We start from the raw sequence: 27,753 nt of genomic DNA, 5'->3' as shown, positions 1-27,753 counted from the left end.
TATTCTTCAAGATCTCTTTGATACCTAACCTCAAATTCATAAACAGTTCGAACTTAATCTATATCCTTGATTTCCAGTTATCATATCTGGATCTGAATTTATGTATTGTTTGAGCTTGAGCTATATCACCTTCAAAGGTTTTCTTAGTATATATGTATGCACATGGAAAACTATTTCTTTTCAAATACTTTAGACATGTGGTCTTTCTCAATTTGTTCCTATAAAATCTTAAAGCCGTCCTATCCATAATCAAGAGGTCTCCCTAGTCAATGCAATCTAACCCACTTAATGCCCTGATTACTGTAATTATATTACCTCTTTTTCTTCAGTCTCAAAATTGGCAGACCCAATGCTTTTAGTTTTTCCTCGTATGGATTATATGCCAGGCTTGGGGGTCAGTTTGGTTGATGCTCTTTGTATTATCTCAATCTTGGTTATATCCTTCACAATGTGTAGGGACCATGCAACTGATACATATTTCAGTCTTGGACAGATCAGAGTTTCAGTGAGTTTTTTTTCATTATTCCTTCATCCATATAGTGAAAAACCAATTTAATTATATGCAGAAGTCATTGTCTCTCCCATAATGCTGATACATCTGTCAGGTGACAGGTCTTTTATCAACACTCTCAAATCTTTCTCTTTTGCTTTTCTAATGGGTTCTCTTCTGAGAGAATAATCTAAGGATAGTCTTTTGTGACTATTACCCATTTCATGTATTTTGTATTTTTTGTTATTGAAATTTATTTCCCAGTCTTGGCTCCATGCAAAAATGGTGTTTAGGTCTTTTTGCAATAGTCTACAGTCCCCGTTTTTCACCCTTCTTAAGCTTTTTGCATCATCTGCAAACATATTGGCATATTTTGTTATTCCTTCCATCATGTCATTGACAGAAAAGAAACATTATTGGTACAAGCACTGAACCTTGTGGAACTCCACCAGTTACTGCTCTCCATCTTGATATCTTATCCTTTTCTACTGTCGTCACATATCTTTCTTTCAAAAAGTATTTCATCCATTCAAGGAGTTTGCCTCTCAGTCCTCCAACTTGCACCAATTTCCACACAAGTCGACTAAGATAATTTATCAAAAACCTTCTCTAGGTCGAGGTAGACACAATCAACCTACCCCTCTATCTCTTGCAGTGTATCAATCAGTTTCAACTAAAACCTTAAAAGGTTCAACACACATGACCTTCCAAATCTGAAACCAAAAGGACTGTCTGTCAGAATGTTTATCTCTTCAAGGCATTTGATCTATCGTTCTTTCAATCATTTCACATATTTTCACGATTGTGCTGGTCTATGATTTAGTGGTAGTGTCTCTTTACTTCCACATTTGTGAATTGGTATCACACTTGCCCTTTTCCAATCAAGTAGCTCTATGCCTTATTTCAAAGAACATATAACAAGACTGTGAATTTTGTCTGGTAGTTGTTCCCTGCATCCAGTTTGAGATCCTATCAGGTCCTGAAGCTTTTGTCACATCCAATGATCCCAGAAAATTGAACTCTTCTTTCATTTCTACATTTCTTCCAGAAAATTGCTCTTTTTTGTGAAGACAGAATGGAAATTTTCATCATTTCTGCCTGACCTGAGGCCTCAAAGATCTCACCACCCACTGTTAGCCTGGTGATTACTTCCATGTGTCTCAATTTACCATTTATAAACTGGTAAAACAGTTTCAGTTCATCTTTGCATTTATCTACAACACCTCTTTCAAAATAAGTTTCTTCATATGAATTCTTGTATAGTCATTAATAGTTTGTTTATAAACTTTATTTTTTTTTTCCTCTTCCTCTATTTTCTCAGTCACATCATTTTTTTTTTTTTTTTTTTTCCTCCAATCTCTCACCTTTTGTTGAACCTGTCTTGTTTCTGATTCTTCCTTCCACTAAGCTTCGGCATATGTTTGTTCACTCCCAGGTTGTAAATATCAAGGAATTTTTCCAATTTCCCCCTTATACCCATGGTATTCATGAATTCCTCCCAGTTTGCTACTTCAAAGAATTTTTTCAACCCAAATTTGCTTTCCCAAAATTGTGTTTCATTCCTTGGCTCAATTTCCTCATCCACGAGCTGAAATTAGATTGCTACATATTCACTTTTTTCCATGGTGCAAAGGTAATTCAAGGAGCTAATGATGTAAGGCTCTTTGTTTTGTAGTAGATTTAATCTTGTGAGAATCTCATCTTCTCTTACCAAAGGTTCATTGCGTCCATTGCTATACTTGCAGGGTATTTCCTCAGGAATCTCCTTTGCCACTTGTTTCCCATTCCACCCAGTTGACCTCATTGCAATTAAAATCTCCAGGAAGGAGTAGATTACTACTTCGTTCAATAGTTTTCTTTATGAGAAGAATTGGGTTCAGTAACATTTCTTGATACTCTGCTTCATTCCGAGCTTTTGTCTTTTTTTTTGGGGGGGGGCATGCCACTATGAACACTCTTCTATTGTGCTCTTTAGTTCTAATTTCCAGATGGATTATTGCTTCAGCATTGCTTTCACTCAGATTTATTTCTTCTTCCACTTTTATCTCAGTTCTCACAACAGATATTACCCTCCTCCCATTTTATCTTATCTCTCTCTTCTCCAGATGTATCTATTGTTCCTCAACTGTAGATAAATTTTTTGGGAGGAATTTGCCCATACATACATATACCAAGGCTTTTTTCCCCTTACAAGGGAGGTAGCCAAAAAGGGAAAGGCATAAAATCATTCCCACCCATTCCATCCCTGAAATACACTCCACACCCCTCCACCCTCCCTCTCATCTTAGCACCTCCTGGATGATGGGTCATCCCTGCACCTTGTCCACTGCCCTGGGTCAGAAGCAGTGTCGCAAGACACAGCACGTCCACAGCAAGGCCGCTTCATTAAATCGGCGACCCCCCCCTCTCCGTCCCCCATGCATAAAGAAGAAGACAGGGAAAAATCCCTTCGGGCTGCGTCAAAATTTGCTCACACATACTACCTCACCCCCCATCCTGCCGCCCATTCCACCCCATGCATCAAACTCCTTTGAAAAAAAGCAAAGGAGTTTGCCCAACTGTAGATATATTTTTGGGGGGAGTTTGGGTTCCACAAAACAAAAAAATTTCAGGCTTGTTTAACCTCACAGTTTCAAATTGGCCTTGCTATCAGATGATGGAAACCCTCTCATTTCAGAGTGTTAAGGTGATAAGTGCAGCATTAACCTGTTCAATACAAGCCAAATATTCATGTGCATACCAGGTTGCCTGATGTACAGTGATGCACCACAATACTCGCATTACACAATAAAGTTACTGCTGTTATACTTGCTCTTTTTCACACTGAATAAATATAACATTACAGAAAATATAATCAAGTCTGTTCACAGAATACAGGGGTCACTCAGCTACATCTACAAAATAATATAACCAGGAAGCTGATGCAGGCATTCTCATATACCCATCTCACAGCTCATGATGCATACATAGGTGTCAGTGTATTCAAGAGATTAACTTTCATTAGTTTAATGATTACATGGATGTAGTGACATGATATTATTACTATATTCCAGGTCCTCTTAAAAGATGCTTAAACAAATGGCACAGCTGCTGAGCAGGGCACCAAGAAATAGATTAATTGCAGTAACAAATGGATTCCAGTCACAGAGAAAGTTTCAGTTGGATACCAGTGCATGGCATCATGCTAAAGTGGAGCTTACATCCAAAAGGTATAAAAACATCATTACTATGTATAATGTGATTTGAAGATTATGCTTTGCTCACCTTTGTGTATATGTACCCAGTTGTGTCCCATTTTTGTACACATCCTTCATTAGAGGTGACTAGTTGTGGACAAAAGATATCTTGAAAAATAAAAGCTAGTTCAAATGTCTTTTGGACTTCAGAAGCAAATTTGTCTAAATTTGTGTCCAGTCTTGGTCTGTAATATGATGGTGTTTAGGACTTGTTGTTCAGGTTCAATGGTACATATGTATGACTAACACAGATTTAATTCTAAAATACAAGAAATGTCTCATGAGGAGGATAGTGTACCTTATAGAGAAAGTCCAATAGATGTTATTATACTACCCTCCATTTAACAGACAAATGCATGCAAGGACTGGTCCATTCCTGCCAAATGTGAACAGAATGGACTGAATCAGTAAATAATGGACAAATGACTGTTGTTGGCAATTTGTCAATTATTAGTTCCTTTTACTGTGCCTGGAAATAATGTGGTAATATTGTATTATTGATTAGTTTTAACACACACAACAGGCCCAGTGTTGGTGGCCCAGCTCTGTAACAAACAGGATTTTTTCATCCACTAAATTGAGGATTCATTGTATCAGGGCCTGTTAAATGGAAGGTCGTTTATATGGTACATTATCTCAATCAATGCGCATTCACTGTATTTATGTATATCATAGGTACAATTCAACATTTTGAAGGCTACAGACATTTGGTGAGCAACTGAGAGTTAGGTACAGTTTTTGGTTATCGTGTTTCTATGTGCTTTATTTCTTTCAGGTATCCTATAAGAAGAGGAGACTTCAGTCAGATAAATCCCAGGGATATTGAGTACTTCAGAGGATTGCTAGATTCTCATCGTGTCATCACAGAGGAGAATGAGTTAGAGGGATACAACACTGATTGGCTGAGAACTGTACGAGGTGTTTCGAGTGTAGTGCTGAAACCTCGCACGACAGAAGAGGTGGTAACAATCATGAAGCATTGCTCTGAAAGAAAACTTGCTGTTTGCCCTCAAGGTGGAGTATATTTTTATTTATAATTTATGCAGAGTATATTAATCTAGGAATGGTGTGCAGCAAAATTTGTTTTGTTTATTATTATTTTGTTACTATTATATATATATATAAATATATATATACAGTCAACTCCCCATTAATGCGAGGGTTACGTTCCTGGAGATGTCATGTTAATGGAAATCATGTTAACGGAACATAATTTCTCCATAAGAAATAATGGTAATAGTGGGGGTTACATTCCTGGACAACAGGAAAGTCTGCCTATTTTGGGATTTTATTACTGAAAATCCTAAACAAACACACTATTAATAAATTTGAAGGTTACAGAAACAATAAAAACACACATTCTTACTATATTGGTATTTATTGTGTGGCGAAATAACATTTTTTATGCATGTAAACATTATGACGCATCACTACCATCACTGTCGCTTGCCGTGTTCCCGTCCCCAACCTCACTCCCCTCTCCTTCCTCACTCTGCTCTCCCTCCTCACCTCACCCTGCCTCCTCACCTCCCTCTCCCTCCTTGCATTGCCCTGCCTCCTCACCTCCCTCTCCCTCCTTGCCATGCCCTACCTCCTCACCTCCCTCTCTCTCCTCGCCTCACCCTGCCTCCTCACCTCCCTCTCCCTCCTTGCCTCGCCCTGCTTCCTCTTCCTTGACTGTCTTTTTTTTTTTTAAAGAAATGGTGGAGTTTTGTCTGCGTACTCTTTTTCTTCTTTTGATCTAACATCACTTTGTAACAGTTCAGCTCAACATAACTTTTCTGGCCACTGTTGCACTTCTGTTAATATTCGGATCTTTGGCTTTCAAGATATCCAGTCCTTTTCATATAAACGAGAGTGCTTTTTCGAGATCACTTTTGGTCAAGACTCTCTCGGGCTCTGGGGTTTCTGATATAAGCCGAGATGCAGCTGCCTCCAATGCTGCATTCTGTATCATCTCCATCTCTAACAGTTCTTCATTAGTTAGCTCCACTGTGTGCGATTCTAGCAGTTCATCAATGCTCTTCTGCTCAAGTTAGTCAAACCCGGCTTCCCTGGCCTTGTCAAGACTTTCCTTGTTAGCTTTAGAGACATTTTCTTGGATGTCAAAGCCGACGAAATCGTACACCAACTGAGGACACAGATGTTTCCAAACCCCGTTTAGGCATTTCCTTGGCACTTTCTCCCAAGATTCTTTAATGAAGCGGAGAGCATCTTTGATGGTAAACTGCTTCCAATATTCCTTCACAGTCATCTTGTCTTTTTGTGTCCTCTCAACCATGTCAGTCAGGGTCGAACGTAGATAATATGACTTGAAGGTTTTAATAATTCCTTGGTCACATGGCTGCAGAATGAAAGTGGTGTTTGGCAGCAAGAAAGTGAGCTGGATGTTGTTGGAGAAATTTTCTGTTGACTGGGGATGGCTGGGAGCATTATCCAAGATCAGGAAAATCTTGAATGGAATCTCTTCCTTCTCGCAGTAAAGTTCTAACTCTTTCTCCAATTTCCCAAAGTAGTCCTTGAATATGCTCCCCGTCATCGATCCTTTTTTGTTGGAATACCAGTAGCAGTGTAGGAAGGTCTTGACGCAGCCCTGTGAAGACACAAGAATAAACAAAATTAGTTTAGTGTGCCGTAAATTGTGAGTTGGTGACATTATTTTCTTTTTTGTTTTGGTGCATGAAAAAAAACGAGCGTTTACAATCTCGGTAAAAAATTTCAAAGCTTTCATGACTAATAAAATCAACATCCATACATACACACCTTCAATGCTTGTGGATTTTTGCAGTGGTAGACAAAGGCAGGTTTCAGCTTGCAGTCTCCCTCTTCATTATTGTGCCAATAACTTCTCCATCCTCTCCATCTCCATGGATCTTGCTCAGGAACATTGTGAAGAGGAGGCTGATGTACCAGCAACAGAACTGGCTCTGATCTCGTCAGCATTTGCCCTGATGTTCTGCAAAGTGCTCTCATTCAGTCCGGTAGCATGAACAATAACAGAAGTTCTTTCACCCCGATCATAAAGATCCAACACTTCTAACATCTTTTCTCTGGTCACAAGTTTTCTTGGCCTCTTTGCTGCACTCACCTTTGGGGTACCAGGATGCTTGGGTGCTATAGTACACGAATTTATGTAACACAAAACTTTGATAAAATTGTTTATGAGTTCCACACACTGTGAGGGCTGGCTTCACACTGAGGACAAGAGGCAGAGAGCTGGAGCGCGGGAGTCGGAGCATCTTTCCCGCGCTCAGGCGGCGAGATATTCAACTACAGTAGGCGGGAAATTCAACTTGTGTAACATCGGACATTTCGTGTTATCAGAATATATATTGATCAATTTTAAGTCGTGTAAGATCGAAATTGTGTTAACAGAACTTGTGTTAATGGGGGAGTTGACTCTATATATATATATATATACAGGGTGCGGCAGGTATTTGAGAACAAAGGAGATTGTTTGTAATAAGGTTTATTAACGTTTTAGTATATATTCAAATTAGCATTTATTGTATTCTATACATTAACACAAAGCAAATGCACTGTTTCACTCTATGGAACCTCCATCCTTGTCAATGATATCTTCCAAGCGACGTCTAAATCGTTGGCAAGCACCAATGAGCTGACTCTTGGATATGTTAGCCATTGCAGCGACAATGGCTTCTTGGAGAGATGCTATAGTGTTGTGAGGTTTACGATTAGACTCCCTCTCAACTACGCCCCAAACATAATAGTCCAAAGCATTGACATCAGGGGAGCTAGGGGGCCACTTGTTGGGGGTTACGTGGTCATGAAAATTGGTGGCCATCCATTCTTGGGTTGTGTGAGCTGTATGGGATGGAGCAGAGTCTTGCTGGAAGACGTACGGCCTGCCACGTGCTACACCATCCATCCAAGGCTTTACAACAGTCTCCAACACTTCAGTGTAAGAAGCTGCATTGACACGAAGTCCTTGGCGGACAAAAAAAGGGAGGCATCACATCGCCTTCACTGCTCACGACACTCAGAACCATCACTGATGCTGGAAATTTAGTATGCATAACCGTTGGAACTTCACCTGCAGTTTGACACAACCAACGATCGTTCCTCCTATTCACCTTCTGGTCCTGAACAAAGTTCTTCTCATCAGAGAAGAACCAAAGGATTCCTGGTTCTTCAGGATGTTTTAACTTGTTCAAAAGACGTCTGGCCCTGATGACTCGGTTCTCATATGTCTTCTGTGACATGAACTGTCCTCTTCGGATCACATACGACTTATACCGGAGATCTTCGTGAACAACACGTCGAATGGTGGCCTCATCAACTTGAAAATCCTTGGCCAGTGCCCTCATGGACTTCCCAGGGCTTTCATCAATTGCCGATTGAATAGCATTTATGAATTCTGATGTTCTGATGCTATCCGATCGTCGGGAATATTGTTTACGTTGCGATGTACTTGCCACATTACCTCTGGCATCCACAAGTTCCCTTCTGACCTTATAAACGAAGGACCGGGCAACATTAAGGAAGGCAGCAATTTCAGAATTAGTATGCCCAGCTGCTATAGAGGCGATAACTGCATGCCTTTTCATTTCTTGGGTAATATTTGATTGTGCCATTTTCAGCTGTAAAAGAAAAGGAATGGTTAGCTATGGTGTCTAAACTACTAGACCACTTAGAAGATGCGTTCTCAAATACCTGCCGCACCCTGTATATACAGTGAGACCTCTCATTAACGGACGTTAATTAACTGTGTTTCCGTTGTTTTTGGTGTTTTTGGTGCTGTTGTTTAGTGCATGCAATCACTATGCCACCCAAAAACCACTCCAAAACACCGCAAGCACAGCTAATTAACGTCCGTCAATGAGAGGTCTCACTGTGTATATATATATATATATATATATATATATATACACACATATATATACACACACACATGCATGTACATATACACATATATACATTCATAAATATACACACCAAGAGCTTTTTTCCCCTTATAAGGGAGGTAGCTAAGTCAGTCACGTACCTATTTCCACCCATTCCACTCCCCTCCAACACCCTTTCCACCCCCTCCTATCTCAGCTCCACATGGATGACTGGTCATCCCTGCATCTGCCAATAGCTCTGGGTCAAATGTAATGCAGCAAGGCATAGTGCATTCACAGCAAGGCCACTTCACTTAATTGGCAACCCCCCCCCCCTGCTCCATACCCTCATGCAGAAAATGAGCAAAATTTTAACTAATATGTGGCACATCATTCCTGTCAAACTATACCTTGTATCTGTTGTAATACATGATATAAACTCAAGCCATTTTTTATTGTCTCCCATTTTTATTAAATTTTCTTTTAATTTTCAGGAGGTAACACAGGCCTTGTGGGTGGAAGTGTGCCAGTGTTTGATGAAGTTGTTGTGTCCACAGCTTTGATGAACAAAATTGAAAGTTTGGATGAGCTGTCTGGTGTGATGGTTTGTCAGTCAGGTTGTGTTCTTGAAACCTTAGACAATTACCTCAGTGAGAATGGACTGATGATGCCTCTTGACCTTGGAGCAAAGGGCAGTTGTCACATTGGGGGAAATGTTTCAACTAATGCAGGTATTTCAATTCACTTTTAATTTTTACCCTCTCCCCCCACACACGCTCAGTTTTCCACCTCCTTTACCAAATTATTTCCTGTAGATCAGGAAATATGTGTTTATTGAATACTCAGGAAAGAAATGATCAAAAACAGATAGATTTATATTAACTTCATAACCATAAGAATAATGAATTACTTTAAAATGGGATGCTCACAGCTTGTGAAGTGGAGTTGTCATACAGAATGTGATTACCCTAATTATTGTGCCAAGGTAAGCATTATTATGGTTGGACAGGTGGATTGCGGCTGTTAAGATACGGAAGTCTCCATGGATCAGTGTTAGGGCTTGAAGCTGTCTTGGCATCAGGAGAAGTTGTAGATTGTCTTTCTTCTCTGAAGAAAGATAATACTGGTTATGACCTGAAACATCTGTTTATTGGATCAGAAGGCACTCTTGGTATTGTAACAAAGGTATTGAATACTACTGGGTATGTGTATAACATTTACATGTTTTCATATCTTACCCTAATCTTTTTTGATAAAGCCTGTATTCCAGGCTATACACCATCAGTAAGACAGATTTATTATATGTAATATAATGATTTTAATACATTTGTTAATGTTTGCAAAGTTTAGAGATGCTCATATCATTTATAGGTATCAATCAATCAATTTGTTGTCCCCAGGCGTCTTGCTGAAGACCCACAGTTCCTACAAGATTGAAACACAAGTCAGTCAAAGAAAAATTTTTGTGTTGTTTTTTGAGTAATACAAGGGTTAGGCAGTGTAGAATGAGTGAAAAAAGTGGTAGGAAAACACGGGTTGGATCAGGAACACTATATTATTGATGTTTCGACTACCAAGTCTTCTTCAAAGCCTACGATGAGGTGCCCTGTGTCTTCTGTGTATTGTGCCTACATTTGGAGCAATTTGAGTCTGAGGGCAGGCCTATTCTGTTTTGACACTTTTTCAATACAAAGTGATGGCCTGGATGCAATGGCACCAATGTTTTTTTATTTGTTATGGGAGGAATTTTTCAGTTTGGTTCATGTATGGTAGAGTATCAAATTTAGGGATAAATCCTGAGTTCTAGTTTTGTGTTATGAGTGTTTATGCTTTTGTATAGATGTTTTGAGATGCAGGTGGCAAGTTATTGAAGATGTTTGAGTAGCATGTTTGTGGGGTTGTTTTTTTATTCCATTCACTTTTTTGTAGAACTTTGTGCTTATTATTTTCATGTGCTGCTCTTTGGGAATGATTTTGGTGTCCATCTGCAGACATTGTTTGGGTTGTGTTAGTGCAACCAAATATTATTCTTAATGCTTCACCTTTGTGCAGTTTGTAGGGTGTCTTTGGTTATTTTATTGATTGTTGGTGACCATACTGAAGAGGTATAGTCAATTATGATTTGTATAGATTGTTTTTATGTAGTGATTTAAGCCTTCTGATGACTAAAACCAGTATTAGCTACTGTTCATTGTAGATTTAGTTTCTCTTTTGTTTTTGCTGTCAGGTCTTTGATGTGTGGGCTGAAAAATACATGTTTCTGAAGCAAGTACCAAGTGGTAAAGGTTGGTAATTTCATTTGATTTTTGGGTGTTTCTCAAATTTATGGTTGTAATAGATAAGCATTGTCTGATGATTTCTGAGGGGAAGCTAATATTTTGTTTTGTCTTGACCATAGTTCTAGTTTGTCAAGGTATGTTTATGTGTCTTTTGGCTGTCATTCTGCACTTGCTTTGTTATTGTTGGGTCATTTGCATAGGTGATTGCTTTGACATTATGCTTTGGGGTTGGTATGAAAGGCTGTCAAGGGTGGTTCATATGAATTGCTTGAAAATACTTATCAGTTTCTTTCTGTTGTCCAAAGTCAGTGCTTGCAATTGATTTAACCCCTTCCATACGGTGCCGCACACGTAGGCGTCATGGGGAGCGAGTGTATTCGCGAGGCTGCCATATCGGCGTCTTGATTATATTTATTGTAGTCGCCCCTCCATAATGACATTCTTTCTAATTCTTTTGTAATCGCATTTTCTATGGTTATCAAAATTCACGGGTGAAGAGAGAACGATCGATATAAGCGGTGACTATATTTTATGATGCGAGTATTATTACGACACGTCGTACGGCTGGCATTGGCTGCTGCCACCGAGATCTAAGTCCATGACGCCTACGTGTGCGGCACCGTATGGAAGGGGTTAAGTAAGTTTATTTTCTTGCTGATTTTTGCTGTTAAGTGCTTCAATTGTTGGCTGAAAGTCATATGAGTATAAAATGTGAGGTAAAAAATTACAAGGTCCTTTTTCAATGGAAGAGCTAATTAATTTTACTGTAGAGGTTTATTTTATTTTTTTTTTTTTACGAGATTGTCTAATGTGGGCAACAACGAGATTGTCTAATGTGGGCAACATCACTTGATTTCTTGGGAGAAGCTTCCATTCTGTTATTTTTTAGTCAAGTTTTTTAAGACCCGTCATCCAGGAGGCGCTAAGATAAGAGGGAAGGGTGGAGGGTTGTGGAGTGTATTCAGGGATGGAATGGGTGGGAATGATTTTATGCCTTTTCCTTTTTGGCTACCTCCCTTGTAATGGGGAAAAAGCCTTGGTATATGTATGTATGGAAAAGGCTTATGACATGGTAGACAGGAAGGCACTGTTGGAGGTTTAGCCAATAAATTGGATCAGAGGAAAGTTGTTAAGAGCAGTCAGGAGTTTTTACAAGAGTAGTAGAGCCTGTGTTAGAATTAGAAATGGAGAGAGCAAGTGAGACTTTGCCAGGGATGTGTCATGTCACCATAGCTGTTCAATATATACACAGATGGGATGGTAAATGCAAGGGTAATAGGCAGGGGATCGGAGATGGTTAAAGAAAATGGAGAAAAATGAGAGGCAAGGCAGTTGTTTGCTGACGACACTGTGCTAGTGGTAGGAACAAAGGAGGGATTAAGGCAGTTGATGATGGAGTTTGGGAAGGTGTGCAAGAGGAGAAAGTTGAAGGTAAATGTGGGTAAAAATAGAGTGATGAGATGTACATTGGGAGAGGATGGGTGATTGCGCCGACAGCACTGTTTAGGGCAGAGACGTGGAACATAGAGAGGAAGAGTTTAAGTGTGTTTGAGATGAAATGCCTGAGAAGTGGTTGAATGTTGGATAGAGTGAGAAACACAGAGGATATTTGGATGTGTTTCTATATCAGTCCACTTGTATGAACACCATATTATAGGGACCACTGACAAGTACCTACACATGGTGGACATGTAAGGTAGACATCAAAGCTGCACATTTTCAAAACTCATTAACCCCCTCACCTACATCTGAGGGTGCAGCCCTGAGGGGCTGACACTCAATCTCCAGACTGGGCCCAAGATTTCTTTGTTCCAGCTTCGACTGTATTTCTTACATTTTTTTCCACACATGGAGAACTGATAATCAGCAAATGCTCCACCCTCCTTTTCACTTTCAACCAGTGACATATAAACAATCCCATACTAATACAACACAGACAGAAGTCCAAAGTCTCTTCCCGGAGAGATCTGTGGGAGGGGCTAAGATTACCTACCACAGTGAGGATGCAGGCTTTGCACCTACTGAAACTTGAGGGGATAATTTGTTGATTAATTATGAATATTATAACATATTGTGAAATTTGAGGTAAAAATTTATTGATTAATTATGAATATTATAGTTTTTTGTTTTGTACACAGGTGGCAATCCAATGCCCAACAAAACCCAGATCTGTCACCCTTGCATTTTTGGGACTTGAGTCTTTTGATGATGTCCTCAACACATTCAAGGAATGTAAAGCCAAATTGGGAGAAATTTTAAGCTCTTGTGAGTTTATAGATGCAAGTTCCATGGAATGTGTGACTCAGAATCTTAATTTGAAGTCTCCTATTGAACCTTATCCTTTCTACATGCTAATTGAAGCTGCTGGTAAGTACTTTTATTTTTTCCTTTGGAGTTTTCAAAGCCAAAATCAAGAAGAGTGATTTTGAAGGTTTGCACATTAATTTTCATACTCTGACTTTATGTATCTTAATAGATTTGAGGGGATGGAGAGGGGGGTCGCCGATTTAATGAAGCGGCCTTGCTGTTGATGTGCTGTGTTTTGCGACACTGCTTCTGACCCAGGGCAGTGGACAAGATGCAGGGATGACCCGTCATCCTGGAGGTGCCAAGATAAGAGGGAGGGAAGAGGGGAGTGGAGTATGTAGGGGATGGGATGGGTGGGAGTGGTTTCTATGCCTTTGTTGGCTACTTCCCATGTAAGGGGGAAAAAGCCTTTGGTATATGTATGTATGTAATAGATTTCATAGAGTATGAATTGGCATTGGAATATAACAAGGATCATGTGAAAGCAATTTTTTTTTTTTTTTTTTTTTTTTTTTTTTTTTTTTTTTTTTTTTTTTTTTTTTTTTTTTTTTTTTTTTTTTTTTTTTTTTTTTTTTTTTTTTTTTTTTTTTTGTGTGTGTGTATTGGAATTACGAGACTTTTGTTAAGTTACCAATGGGTGGAAGTGGGGTTAGGTGCAAGCATTCAGTGTGTTGCCTTGGTTTCTTTTACAAATCTGCTCTCTCCAGAAAATTGTCAACTCCCTCCAGGCAGGACCATAAATCACTTAGAGAAGAGATATTGTATTGTTATCTGGGGTTAGTCAGTGTGGGTCATTGTAGTATGTCTTTTGTGTGATGGTTGCATCAGGGACAGTTTGTAGCCAGGTCTGTTTTGTGTTGGTACTGTTTTGGATGCTCACTGGCCAAGCGGGTTAGGGCATCGTTACCTGTGGCAGAGGTTGATATGGTGACGATTCGAATCTTGCTCAGGGCGAGTTGAACTAAGGGCATAGTTCATTAAAGTCCACTGTAAGGGGCACAGTCCTAGCCTTCCGATAGGGGGGAGTTTGTGACGTAAAACCAAATCAATCAAATTACTGTTTTGGTTTTGGGATGGGGAGGTCATTTGTTTATCTATTTAGCTATACACCAAAGGCTTCTTCCCTCTCATAAGGGAGGTAGCCAGTCAAGGCATGTACACACACACACACACAAACTGGATAATGAAATAGTATGTGCAAAAACCATTCATGAGTTTAAAAGCAAACTAGACACTGCGAGATACAGAGGTGGGACATCACGAACATAGCTCCCCTTCCCGCAAAATACAACTAGGTAAATTCAACTAGGTAGATACACACACACACACACACACACACACACACACACACACACACACAGCCCACTACCATCTCTCGTCCATATGTTTCCCCTTCATCTTGGCTCCTTGTGGACGAAGAGTCATCCCTGTCCTCCACCCACTGCCAAGGTCATAGGCAATGCAGCAAGACTTTACTGTTTCATACTGAGATCACTTGTGAATAGATTAGAGTGTTGATGATAGCATTGGTCTTTGTGAGGACTCCATTCTACTGTCTTTTGATGTCTGATAGGTGAGACCTCAGTCAACAATTATTATTATTATTATTATGTCCTTTCAGGATCTAATGGTGACCATGACGAAGAGAAACTCAACAATTTCCTGGAAGAGACCATGGGTTCTGGTATGGTTTCTGATGGAACAGTTTCATCAGAACCATCTCGAATGATGACTTTGTGGGCTCTTCGTGAGCGTATTGCTGAAGCACTTCTACATGATGGATACACTTACAAGTTAGTGTCCTATACCTTTCTTACATATCTATTTTTGTAAAGTTCGGCATGCTCCTCAAGAATGTAATCTAATAATACCTTGAATATGGTTCCCAAATTTTATTTATTTTATTCATTTATTTTTTATCTATTTTATTTTATTTATTATTATTATTATTATTCATTTTATTTTTAATTATATATATATTAAGGCCTACGTGCGACGGGCGATTAAGGTTTGCTCGTCCTGGCATTCACTACACGCAGAACTACAACACCTACGCCAGCTGTTAGTGAATAACGGTTATTCCAACACAGACTTTGACAACATTACCAATAAGATGTTAGACAGTAGTTTGTATAACCGTACCCCTCCCCACAATAATATCATCAAAGTCTTTTATAAGAATATCTTCAACAGCGCTTACCGTGAGGATGAGAAATGCATTAAAGACATTGTTTTTCGAAATTGTAAACCGGTGGATGAAAATGATGTCTTGCGCTTGGTGATATTTTATAAAAACCCACGCACTAGTTCCCTAGTCCTCAAAAATGATTTGTCTGGCACTTCTGGGATGCTGTCGAAAACTAACATAGTCTATATCTTCAAATGCATTACTGGAGACTGTGAGCTCCTTCCTCGTAGCTATGTTGGTCATACGACATGCAGCCTTAGCAGACGTTTAACCCTCCACCTCCAACAGGGAGCCATTAAGAATCATTTTGAACAGTATCACAAGTCTGTGTTGGATAGAGCAACCATTGTTCATAACACTGAAGTGCTAGCCCAGTGTAATAATATTAAGGAACTAAAAATGTTAGAGGCTGTGTATATAAGAGAATTGTCTCCTGTGATCAATGTGCAGGCTAATTTGTTGTCTGCTATTTCTTTATTTAATACGTCCTCGCGACATGCTATTCATAACCTCCCTGTGTATGCTAAGCACGCTACTTCACCTCACCTTACTCCGACTCCTACTCTCCCCCCCTCACCTCTCCCTCCCCCTTCCCCTCCCCCTCCTCAAGCTCTGAGAAAGTCTTCCAGGGTCAGGTCATCGGAGGTTTAAAGATCGCGCTTGACCTAAGAGTGTAGCATTCTATTTTTTCCTGTGACCATGTAACGTATCTGTAGATTGTGTTGCCTTAACTGTTCTTGTAACTTGATAATGACTCTATGTAGTCGAAACGTCAAATATTAAAATGGAGAACTTTGGAAAATTCGTTTCCGCTCATCCTCCCAATATTAAAACTTTAGTGAGGAAACTTGAAAATATCAAGAAGAAAATTAATAACTGTGAAAATGCTGTGGTGTTCAATTCAGTGTGTATATATATATATATATATATATATATATATATATATATATATATATATATATATATACATATGTATATATATATATATATATATATATTTTTTTTTTTTTTTTTTTTTCCTGTATTTCAATGGCCCTATTTTCATGTTTAGGTGAAACGACAATTGAAATAAATGGTACTGGGGTTATTGCTGTAGAAATTCAGATTGTTCTTCAGAAATGTGTTCACCTACTTAGTGATGCCACAACTCGTGTGGGCTTGAAATTTTCAATGTAGACTACTTGATCAACATTTAGGCAGGTTGTAGCTTGATAAAGGTATAAATTACTCGTATATTTTATGAGTGGATATGTGGATCGCACCCAAGTATCTGAAACTATCCACTTCCTCCAGTTTCTCACCCTTAATGCTCACTTCCAGCCTACTGTCACTCTCTCCCCTTGTACATCTCATCACCTTACTTTTGCCCACATTTATCTTCACCTTCCTTCTTTCACACACCTTCTCAAACTCTGTCACTAACTTCCTCAATCCCTCCTCTGATCCTGCCACAAGCGCGGTGTCGTCAGCAAACAACAGCTGGCTCACCTCCCACTTTTCTCCATTTTCTTTAACCATCTCCAACCCCTGACCCACTACCCTTGCATTCACCTCTTGCACCACCCCATCCATGTAAAGATTGAACAGCCAGGGTGACATAACACACCCCTGGCGAAGTCCCACCTTTACCTCAAACCATTCACTCTCTCCATTTCTAATCCTAACGCAAGCTCTACTACTCTCATAAAAACTCTTGACTGCTCTTAACAGCTTTCCTCCTATCTCATATATCTGCAGTACCTCCCACAGTGCCTTCCTGTCTACCCTGTCGTAAGCCTTTTCCAGATCCATAAAAGCCCAAAAAACATCCTTACCTTTTCCTATAGCTTTCTCACATATCTGTCTTACCACAAAAATCTGATCTACACATCCCCTACCTGTCCTAAAACCACACTGTTCCTCACCAATTACTCCCTCTGATCCTCTCCTAATCCTCTCAATCAAGGCCCTCCCATAAGCCTTCCCAACTACACTCAACAAACTGATCCCTCTGTAACTACTACACTCACACTTGTCCCCCTTTCCTTTGTAAAGCGGAACTATACAGGCACTCCTCCAGTCCTCTGGCACTCTACCCTCTCTTAAACAAACATTAAATAACCTCACCAGCCAGTCCACCATAACTGTACCTCCTTTCTTCAGACATTCTGCATGGCATCCATCCAACCCAGGTGCCTTACCTGCTCTCATCATCTTAACAGCTGCTTTCACTTCATCCTTCCCTATTTCTCCTCCATTTTCCTCACTCATCACTCTTATTTTCTTAGCACTTCCTACTGCAACTACCTTTCCCTCCCTATCCTCCTTCACATTTAACAACTCCCTAAAATACTCTGCCCACCTTCCTCTCACTGCCTTCTCTTCCATTATCATCTCTCCATCTGCACCTTTTACCTTTTCTTCTCTACTTGATTCGCCTCCTCTTCCTCTTTTAACTTTCTTCCAAAACATCTTTTTATTACTTTCAAAATTTTCTGTCATACTCTTACCCCATTTCACATCTGCTCTCCTCTTTGCTTCCTTTATCTTGTGCTTAACTTCCTTTCTCTTTACTTTGTACCTCTCATACGATTCCCTCGTCCTAATTTGTAGCCAATCAATGAATGCCTGCTTCTTCTCTTCTACACCCTTCTTTGCTTCCTCATCCCACCACTCACTACCATTCTTTCTATTTCCTCCCACCCTCCTTGTTCCACACACCATCTTTGCACACCTTATGACTCCACCAGTTGAAAACACAAAACCCCACAGGAGCAAACAGCAGTCTCTGGACCCCTCCATAGATCTCTATGAAGAAGAGCGGGACTATTGTCTGAGACCATTCAGGACAAAGGTTTAGGTGATAGAGGTGGAAAGACAAAGATCCAGTCAGACCCTCAACTTTGGCTGAATCCCACGCACATGCCCTTGGGTTCGGGCTCCTCTCGTGTACCTCATGGTGCTCTGTATATGACTACCTATGGGGCAGGATTGGGCCAAATTGGCAAACCTGACAATTTCAGTCAAAAATGTCTGAGATTTTCAGGTCATTTTAGCCACTGGCTCCGATTAGGCCACACCCTCACCCACAGGTCAAGGACCATGAAACTTGCTCCAGATGGAGACCATTCAGGCCGGAGGTGCTGGCGCTAGAGGCAGGAAGACAAAATTCCATCCAGAGCCTCAACTTAAGCTTGTATTGAGTGGCTAATGAAACAAAATCAAAATTAGTATATGAATTATTTAGCACTACAGACAAAAACATGCATATGCTCTCAAGGCGTAATCAAGACTGCCTCTGTTTGGGGACACCAAGTTAGAGTGGGAAAACTCTCGAGTGAGCAAAACATTTGGTTCCCGCAACATTTATTTACAAATACAGTACAAACAAAATACACAATGACAATAATATACAGCAACTTTAATACATTTATGTAAGGGGAAAACACATATCTCCTGATCCAACAATACAAATGTACAATATACAATAATAAATATACAATGCCAGAAGTATGTATGTATAATATACAGCAAATGTATAATGCTACAAGTACACCATTACAAGCTGCACATGCCCTTGGGTCCAGGCTCTTCATATGTACCTCTCAGTGCTCTGTGTACACAATGACGGGTACCTACATGTGTTGGTCCTGCAAGAGGTGACAGTCAAGCTGCACATTTTTAGAACATGTCAATCCCCTTACTGCCATGAGGAGGTATATGGCACTCAGTTTCTAGGTTCCATCAGTACCAACTGTATTTCTTATACCTTTTTATACATGGAGAGCTGACACCCACAGACTGCTCCCCTCCTGATAACACATTCAGTCAGTGACGGAGAAACAGTTTCATGCCAATGCAATGTTGACAACAGTCCAAAGTTTCTTCATAGAGATCTGTGGGATGGGCTAAGAACTGTTACCAGTGACTGTGGGGCTGTAGGATTTCCATATAGTGAAAAAGGAGGGAGGGTTGACATGTCAGTGAATTTGCCCTGCTGTGGATGTACTCTATTTTGCTGCATTGCTTCTGACCTGGACAGTGGGCTGAACATAAGAACAGAAGAGTAAAGGGGACTGTAAGAGACCATAAGGCCTACAGTAGGCAGTTTCATGTCCATTACCACCTATCATCCCGATCTATAAAGTTGTCTAACATTTTCTTAAAATAACAAATAGTTTCAGTGCTCACCACCTAGTTACCAAGTCTATTCCATTCGTTGACCACTCTATTGGTAAAACAGTTCTTGCCTATTTCCTTCTTAAATCTAAAATTGTCCGGTTTAAATCCACTACAGCAAGTCCTACCCTACTGTCTTAATGTGATGACCTTGTTTGCATCCCCCCTTAACCCATAGAATACAATGATGCCTATGTAGGCATCATGACCCGCAAGTGGGTATATAAGGATGCCAGCATCAGTGTCCTGATGATATTTATTTTGTAGTTGTAGCTGAGTGACCCCTGTACTCTTTGAGCCGGCTTGATTTTTCTTCTTCTTCTTCTTCTTCTTCTTCTTCTTCTTCCCCCCCCCCCCCCCCATGGTGAAAGGGAACAAGTATAACATTGGTTCCTTTATATTTTATAATGCATGTATTGAGCTGCATCATCATACATCAGGCAACCCAATGTGGGCAAGAACATTTGACTCATATTGATGAGGTTAATTAGATCACCCCGCACTCTGCGTCTCTCCAGAGAATGTAAATTAAGGTGCCTAAGCCTGTCCTCATAAGATATATTTCTGAGCCCATGTATCATTTTAGTCATTCTCCTCTTTACTGATTCAGTAAATTGATATTCATTCTATAGGCCGGAGACCAAAACTGTACCATATAGTCAAAGATGGGTCTAATGCCAGATAGAGTTTGATAACTACCTCTGCTCTTTTATTTGTAACCATTCTAGCAATAAAACCTAATGCTCTGTTAGCTCTATTTAATTACTAGTGCTAATGCACTATTTCCTGGATTTAAGGTTAGAACTCACTAGAACTCCCAAGTCTCTCTCACACTCACTTTTCTCTAAAATTATGTAAGCTATACCTGCTTCCAGGGTTGTGTAAACCTATGTTTAACATGCTGCACTTTGAGATATGTCTATTTGCCATTTCACTGATCATGTGAACAATTTGTTAAGATCTTCTTGCAGAATCTCTACATCTTCTCCTGACCTAATTAGGCATGGCCCATCATCCATGAGGAGCTAAGATGAGAGGGTAACAAGGGTGGTGGTTGGGAGTGGGTGTGTGCCTTGATTGGCTACCTCACTTATAAGGGGGCAAGAAGCCCTTGGTATATAGAAACACAAGGCAACAATTTAGGTCTCTTTTCTTTGTCATTGGCTAATGGAAGGAAGGAAACTATCTGTAGTTGTAGATTTTCTTTATAAAGTGGGGGTAGATGGAGTTTAATAAAAAAACAAAAAGTGCCAGTCACTTGAGGCAGAACTTCCAGATTGATGTAAGAGTGTTTATAGGTTTTGAAGGACAGGGTGACATGAATTTATCTCAAGATCATCTTGCAGGACTACCGGCTGTATGAAGTAGTATTATTATTAAACTGCAAAACCCACTGTTGGAGAAAAGAAACCCTATTAGAGTGAGAAATGAGGACGTGAGGAGGAGAACAGGGGTGGAAAGGGAGTTGGGAGATAGGGTTGATGAAAGAGTATTAGGATGGTTTGGACACATGGAAAGAATGAGTGAAGAAAGACTAGTAAAGGAGGTATGGAAGGCAGATGTGGAGGGAGTGAACATGAAGGGATGTCCTAGGATGAGGTGGATGGATGGGGTGAAGGGGGCTTTGGGGAAGAGGGGAATGTCTGTTGAGGAAGGACGGGAGAGGACAGAAGACGGGTGAATGGAGAATGGTTGTATATGGATGATGTTGTGATGCATGAGGTGGAATGGGCGGGGGGATGGGGGGTGAGGTAGTATGTGTGAGCAAAATTTGACGCAGCCCGAAGGGATTTCTCCCCGTCTTCTCCTTTACGCATGGGGGACGGAGAGGGTGGGTCGCCGATTTAATGAAGCGGCCTTGCTGTGGATGTGCTGTGTCTTGCGACACTGCTTCTGACCCAGGGCAGTGGACAAGGTGCAGGGATGACCCATCATCCAGGAGGTGCTAAGATAAGAGGGAGGGTAGAGGGGTGTGGAGTGTATTCAGGGATGGAATGGGTGGGAATGATTTTATGCCTTTTCCTTTTTGGCTACCTCCCTTGTAAGGGGGAAAAAGCCTTGGTATATGTATGTATGTATTTATATTACAAACATAGTCTCTCTCTGCCCTTCTTCAGCTGCATGCTAAAGAGGTTCACAGACTGATTGTAAAATACAGATCACCATTCAACAATGTTTCCTCTGACTGGGTTTTACATTTGATTTTACAAATGTGTTACAACATTTAATTCACCTTGGTTATTAATCAAATTTCATATATGTTTGTATGCATACATATCTAAATATGATTTACTTTTCTCAGATATGACATATCCATTCCACTGCTCGACTTCTATAAAGTTGTAGAGGATATGAGGGAACGCTTGGGCGACAGTGTTGTTCGGTGTTGTGGCTATGGACATGTAGGAGATGGCAATCTTCATTTAAATATTACAACCAGAGAGTATGATCAGGTAATTTATGACAGCCATTATCTTAAGTTTTAGGATCAATATTCCATTATGTTAACATAGAATCTCTACTCATAAAGGAATGATGAAATGCTTTTGTTCATCGGCTGTTCCATTTTTATGCTTTCCTCATGAACTTAATCTTTACCACTTCTAAACTAGGGACTCCCCTTTCTGTACTTTTCTTCTCTGAAAAGTCAAAGTATAAAAAGGCCTGGGAGTATTCCAGTCAGAACCTAAGTGATTGGGTCATTGAATAAATGTGGATGTGATACAGATGAAAATAAAAGGAAAAAGATTGGTAGATAGAATTGTTATGATTTAACCATTACACAGAAGGGACCAAATACCCCATCCTACACTGTCCCACCCTAGCTATATCCAGATAACACAATATTATTATTTATATATATGTACGTGTGTGCATATATATATATATGTGTGTGTGTGTATACAACCACTCCTCGTTTAACGACCTACTCGGTTAACGACAACGCAGAGTGATGACGGGCTTTATGACAGACCAATATTCGTTTAACTTAAATCTCCCGAAGTTATGACGTCGTGTACGATAAGTTTGCTGAGGCAAATTTGTATGATGTTATAAATGAACTTGTATGGTGGATATTAGCTGTGAGGTAAAGTGTTCTGAAGCTTAGGTCTACATTACCATTCTGCAAGCTGCAGAAACTACCTGGAGTGGTACTACTACTCCAGGTAGTTTCTGCAGCTTGCAGAATGGTAATGTAGACCTAAGCTTCAGAACACTTTACCTCACAGCTAATATCCACCATACAAGTTCATTTATAACATCATACAAATTTGCCTCAGCAAACTTATTGTACTCGACGTCATAACTTCGGGAGATTTACGTTCCGAAGTTATGACGTCGTGTACAATGAGTTTGCTGAGGCAAATTTGTATGATGTTATAAATGAACTTGTATGGTGGATATTAGCTGTGAGGTAAAGTGTTCTGAAGCTTAGGTCTACATTACCATTCTGCAAGCTGCAGAAACTACCTGGAGTAGTAGTACCAATTATCTGGTACCAATTATCAAAAGTAGTAGTGGCCAATTATCTGGCAGGCAGGAATGCTCATGTGTCATATAATGGCCAATCATCGCACATCAGAAACATTAAGAATGGAGTACCACAGGGCTCAGTTCTATCCCCCACATTATTTAATCTATACATGCATGACTTACCCACGCCAGACACCTCAGAAATACAAATCTCTTCCTACGCAGATGACATAACAATCACATGCACACATCATAACACAGACAAAGCTGCAGAAATAATCCAGCCTTACCTTGACACACTCAACACATGGTTCATCACAAACAGACTCAAAATAGCTCCAACCAAATCTACAGCAACACTTCTCACCAACTGGACAAAAGAACACAAATACATACCTCATCTCTACATCAACAACACTCTAATACCACACACAAACACACCGAAAATTCTTGGTGTAACATACGATACATCCATGTCTTTCAAACAACACCTCACAAACATAAAAAACAAATGCACACCTAGACTTAACGCACTTAAATCAATCACTGGAACAACATTTGGACAAAACAAAGAAACTAATATAACAATATACAAACAATGCATACGCTCAGTGATGAATTATGCGAGTCCTGCATGGGCTCCTAATCTCAGTGAGACACACCACAACACCCTTCAAATCATACAAAACAAAGCCCTAAAAACAATTACAGGCTGCACAAATACATCACCTACAGACCATTTACACCATGAAACAAAAGTCCTCAAAGTCAAGGACCACCTCGACATGAGAGGCACACAAACACTTGCTGCAGCCACCACAAACACATCACACCCGCTACACTACATAGCAGAACACCCACACACACACCAAGAAACATTAAAACTACACCCAAAGACCTTTATTACGCACAGATACTCTCTTCTCTTCCTCCACAACCACCAAATACCAGCCTCCGGAAACATATTCATAATCATATCACTCACCGCTCCATTAACACACTGAAAGACAACACACTGCTGCATGCCAGACCCCCTGATATCCACCCTTCTGAATCCTCTCTCCCACGAAAGGACAGAGTCCACTTGGCCAGACTGCGATGCGGTCACCACCCAGCACTTCTAAGCTACCAGAAGAGGCTGGACGACCGTGTTGTGAACAGCTGCCCAGGATGTAACACTTCACCCCATACCATACAACACATAATGGAAGACTGCATTATACACAATCATGCACGCAAACAACACAACATACACTCTATAAAGGATTTGTGGGAAAACCCAGTCTCGGCTGTGGCCTTCCTTGGGGAGACGGGACTGCTCGGACAGACAGTCTAGGGAACAACAACAACAACCTGGGGTACAGTATATACCGGTATTGGTAAATTTTTAGTTTCGACCATGGGCGCAATATAGCAATAGAAAATTAATTATTAATTTTGTAAATTATAATGTATCAACGTAATATGCAATTTTGTGAGCGGAAATAAAAAAACAAAAAAGGTGCTAAAACAGATTTCGTAAGTAACGAAGTCGTGTCGGACGAATGGTACGCCATGTTTGTTATGATAGATGCCGACGTCGAAGAAATGAAAGGATGATAAATTCTTCTAACCTAAACTAAACTAACCTAACCTAACCTGTGTTTGATAAATCATTACCTGCAAATTAAATGTCATCCGGCTCATCCTCGTTGTCGTCGTTGTGAGAGACGTTGGCGGGCTTTTCAACCACTCTCTCAGCTTGTAGGGTATACAAAGTTCTTGCAGCTTGAAGGAATGCATGTATCTCTGCTCCATAACATTCCTTCAAGAAAATGTACCTGGCGAGGTACTGTCAGAAGTACCGAAGCCATCAATTGACAGACGACAAGATGGCATCCTGACCCTATGCTACCGACTTCGTTCATTAGCATATTTGCTTGTAGCAAGGTATTTTTTATTTTCATTTCTGCCCACAAAATTGCATATTATGTTGATACATTTTAATTCACAAAATTAATGATTAATTTTCTATTGCTATATTACGCCCATGGTCGAAACTAAAAAAATAGCCCGGTATTTAATATGGAATGTCAGCATACGCGGATTTGGTCATACACGGTAATTTCAGGAACCTAACCACCTCGTTATTTGAGGGCTTTCTGTACTATCAAAACAGTAAATAAAGCTTTAATGTACTGTATAAAAGAGGGAAAATACACGAAAATAAAGATACATGTATTGCTGGACATTGTACATACAGTACATGTACATATATGTATACACTTTCGCTTAACGACCAATTCGGTTAATGACGGCAACGCTTGTCCGAATTGTCGTCATTAAACGAGGTGTGGTTGTATATATACATACATATATATATTTTTTTTTGGGGGGGGCAGGGGGGGGGGTTGCTGGTAGCTGATGTTGATAACCTGGGAGCCATGGGTCTTGTACATGAGAGACTTGGGGGCAATTTATTGTTGAATTGCTAATTGGATGTGTCTCTTAATATGATGCTTGATTTAGCTAATGTACCTTGTATCTGTTTCAGGAAATTTTCCACCGCATTGAACCCTTTGTGTATGAAAGAACCTCACAGGTGAAAGGAAGTATTAGTGCTGAACATGGACTTGGTTTTAAGAAGAGAAACTACATTGGTTATTCAAAGTCTGACAATGCTGTTCATCTTATGAAACAATTAAAGAAGATGATGGACCCGCAGGGCATCCTAAATCCTTACAAAGTATTACCAGAATAAGAATTTTGACAGTAGTTCTAGCCATAAAGAACAAAGAATTGTATTGGCATTTTATAGAAGCTGAGAAAAAATTCTTGGCATTGTGATATTAATCCTGTTGTTTTGGTTTCATCATGAACAAGAACTGCCACATTTGTTAATGTAGGTATTGTTTTATATGGTCCTTTATCTTTGTAAGGGAATAATGATTGGTACTTGCTTGAGGTGGCCCTGCAAGGTGAACAGGAGTGAGAATAGTTTTCCTCCTGTTCTTTTCCAATATTAGTCAATCCCCACACCTCCATGAGGAGATGCATTGGGCTGATACTCAATCTCCAAACTGGCCCACAGTCTCTCTCTATCAACTTGAACTCTACATCTTCTATGTTTTCACATATGGAGAACTCAAAGGCAGTGACTGCTCCCCACCTACTGTTTTCAGTTGTAAACAATCCCACGTTAATACAACACATGCCAAGGTGTCTTCCTGGATAGATCTAATACAAAAGAGACTGATGACTGTTACCAACTACTGTGGGGCTGTGGGTTAACAGCCAGTGAAACTCAAGGCATCAGTTGTTATTATTATTGATTTTGTATAATGCATAGAATATACAATTGAGAGAAGGTTCACAAATGTAATTATGAATTAGTTTTCATTTAAACAATTGCATTTAAGAGATATAATGGCTGACAGATTTGAAGTATAAGTTTGAGAATGTTTTGAACATTTTATGCAGACAAGAAAATGGTGGCTGACAGAAAGTATGAATGGATTTTTTATATTGGAGGCAATGTAAGAATTTCTGGTGGAGGAAGAAAAATGGCAACACTATTACAGGGAAATTTCTAGAACCAGAACCACCAATCTTTGAATTCCTCTACCTTCCAAACTTTTTACATGCCTCTTGGATTGGCTTCATTCAAAATAGTGCTCTGTTTTTTACAATGTGATGAATTTCATCAGATTGTAAATGGAAAGAAATGTCTTGGGGGATTGAACATTTTTATTTTTGCTTATAACCATATTAAAGAAAAAATATCTGATATATACATACATTTTCTTTCTTGCACCAAGATCAGATTCCACAAATGGCTCTCTATTTAAATAAACAGGATATACTTTGTACAGTATTTGCTATGATATATTCCAAAGTTCCTTTTATAGTGCATAACTCTTAGTGTACAATAAAAATAAAATATATTTGTGCATAAGTTTCTTGTTTTGATACTTAATCATTATTTCTTATTGTTAGAAAAGCACACAGAACACATTGTACAACTATTCCTCACACTAACAATACCAAGACAACTACACAATATCTGCTGTACGTGATTTATCGCCCCGATGTGAGGCTGTTTCCAATTTCCTGGAGACAAAGTGTTTTCTGCAAGAGAGACCAGACTCAACAGATTGATTGACTGATTCCAGACTTTGTCTGATCATGTCAGGGTTGTTGCATAGGTAGATGAAAGAATCCTATGGTGGTTTGGGCTCGTGGAAAGGAGGAAGGAGGAAGGTGTGAAAAGCAGAAGTGTATGGAGTGAACTTAAGGATGTTGATATGCTTCAGACACTTTTATCTAATTGAGTTGGGAAGCTTTTTTTCTGAAAATCATGCTCATCATTGTAGTCATTCTGACCAAGTTTCACTGAAGTTTGTCAATAGATACTGTACACAAAACAAACATTATTTAGTTGTGCAAAAAATAATATTCAAACAATTACCAATCCCCAGATATTTAGATTTATGCTTTGGCATTTTTTTAAGAAAGTATTAGGCATAGTTATAATTATCAACATAATTTGTATTTTCAGTGGTTATTTTTTGCTCTAGTAATATATATATCCCCACAGAATTATATGAATGCTTATAAGATAAATCCTGCTAGAAATTCTAGTATTTAACACATCATGATAAACTATATTCAAAATGTAGAACAAAGTGTCAGCTTTTAAATAAGAAAGAATGCATATAGACCAAAAGTTGTCAGAGTAGTAGTACTTTGAATGATATTTTAGGGAAAAATTGAGAAAATGAGGTTCAAAGTTTACATT

At 39.6% G+C, this 27,753-nt stretch overlaps 1 protein-coding gene across 6 annotated transcripts in view; it reads left to right on the top strand.

Annotated features, from left to right (window-relative positions):
- Positions 1-26,528, top strand: part of D2hgdh (D-2-hydroxyglutaric acid dehydrogenase) — a 30,716-nt gene extending 4,188 nt beyond the window's left edge. For 5 of the 6 annotated variants that reach the window (XM_076179268.1, XM_076179258.1, XM_076179263.1 and 2 more), the window contains exons 2-9: positions 3,544-3,699; positions 4,502-4,740; positions 9,065-9,301; positions 9,580-9,755; positions 12,988-13,216; positions 14,778-14,949; positions 21,805-21,955; positions 25,510-26,528. In XM_076179268.1, coding sequence (XP_076035383.1) covers positions 3,557-3,699; positions 4,502-4,740; positions 9,065-9,301; positions 9,580-9,755; positions 12,988-13,216; positions 14,778-14,949; positions 21,805-21,955; positions 25,510-25,716 — 1,554 coding nt within the window. In that variant the 5' untranslated portion in view covers positions 3,544-3,556 and the 3' untranslated portion in view covers positions 25,717-26,528. Of the gene's footprint in view, positions 1-3,133; positions 3,177-3,543; positions 3,700-4,501; positions 4,741-9,064; positions 9,302-9,579; positions 9,756-12,987; positions 13,217-14,777; positions 14,950-21,804; positions 21,956-25,509 lie in introns of those variants that run through there. The other variant, XM_076179278.1, reaches the window with a different exon arrangement.
- The last annotated feature ends 1,225 nt before the right edge of the window (positions 26,529-27,753 follow it).

Source organism: Oratosquilla oratoria, chromosome 3 (genome assembly GCF_046742065.1).
Source record: "Oratosquilla oratoria isolate Oo_2021 chromosome 3, ASM4674206v1, whole genome shotgun sequence".
In the NCBI taxonomy this organism is placed as follows: domain Eukaryota; kingdom Metazoa; phylum Arthropoda; class Malacostraca; order Stomatopoda; family Squillidae; genus Oratosquilla; species Oratosquilla oratoria.
This window is presented reverse-complemented; position numbering and strand designations above follow the sequence as displayed.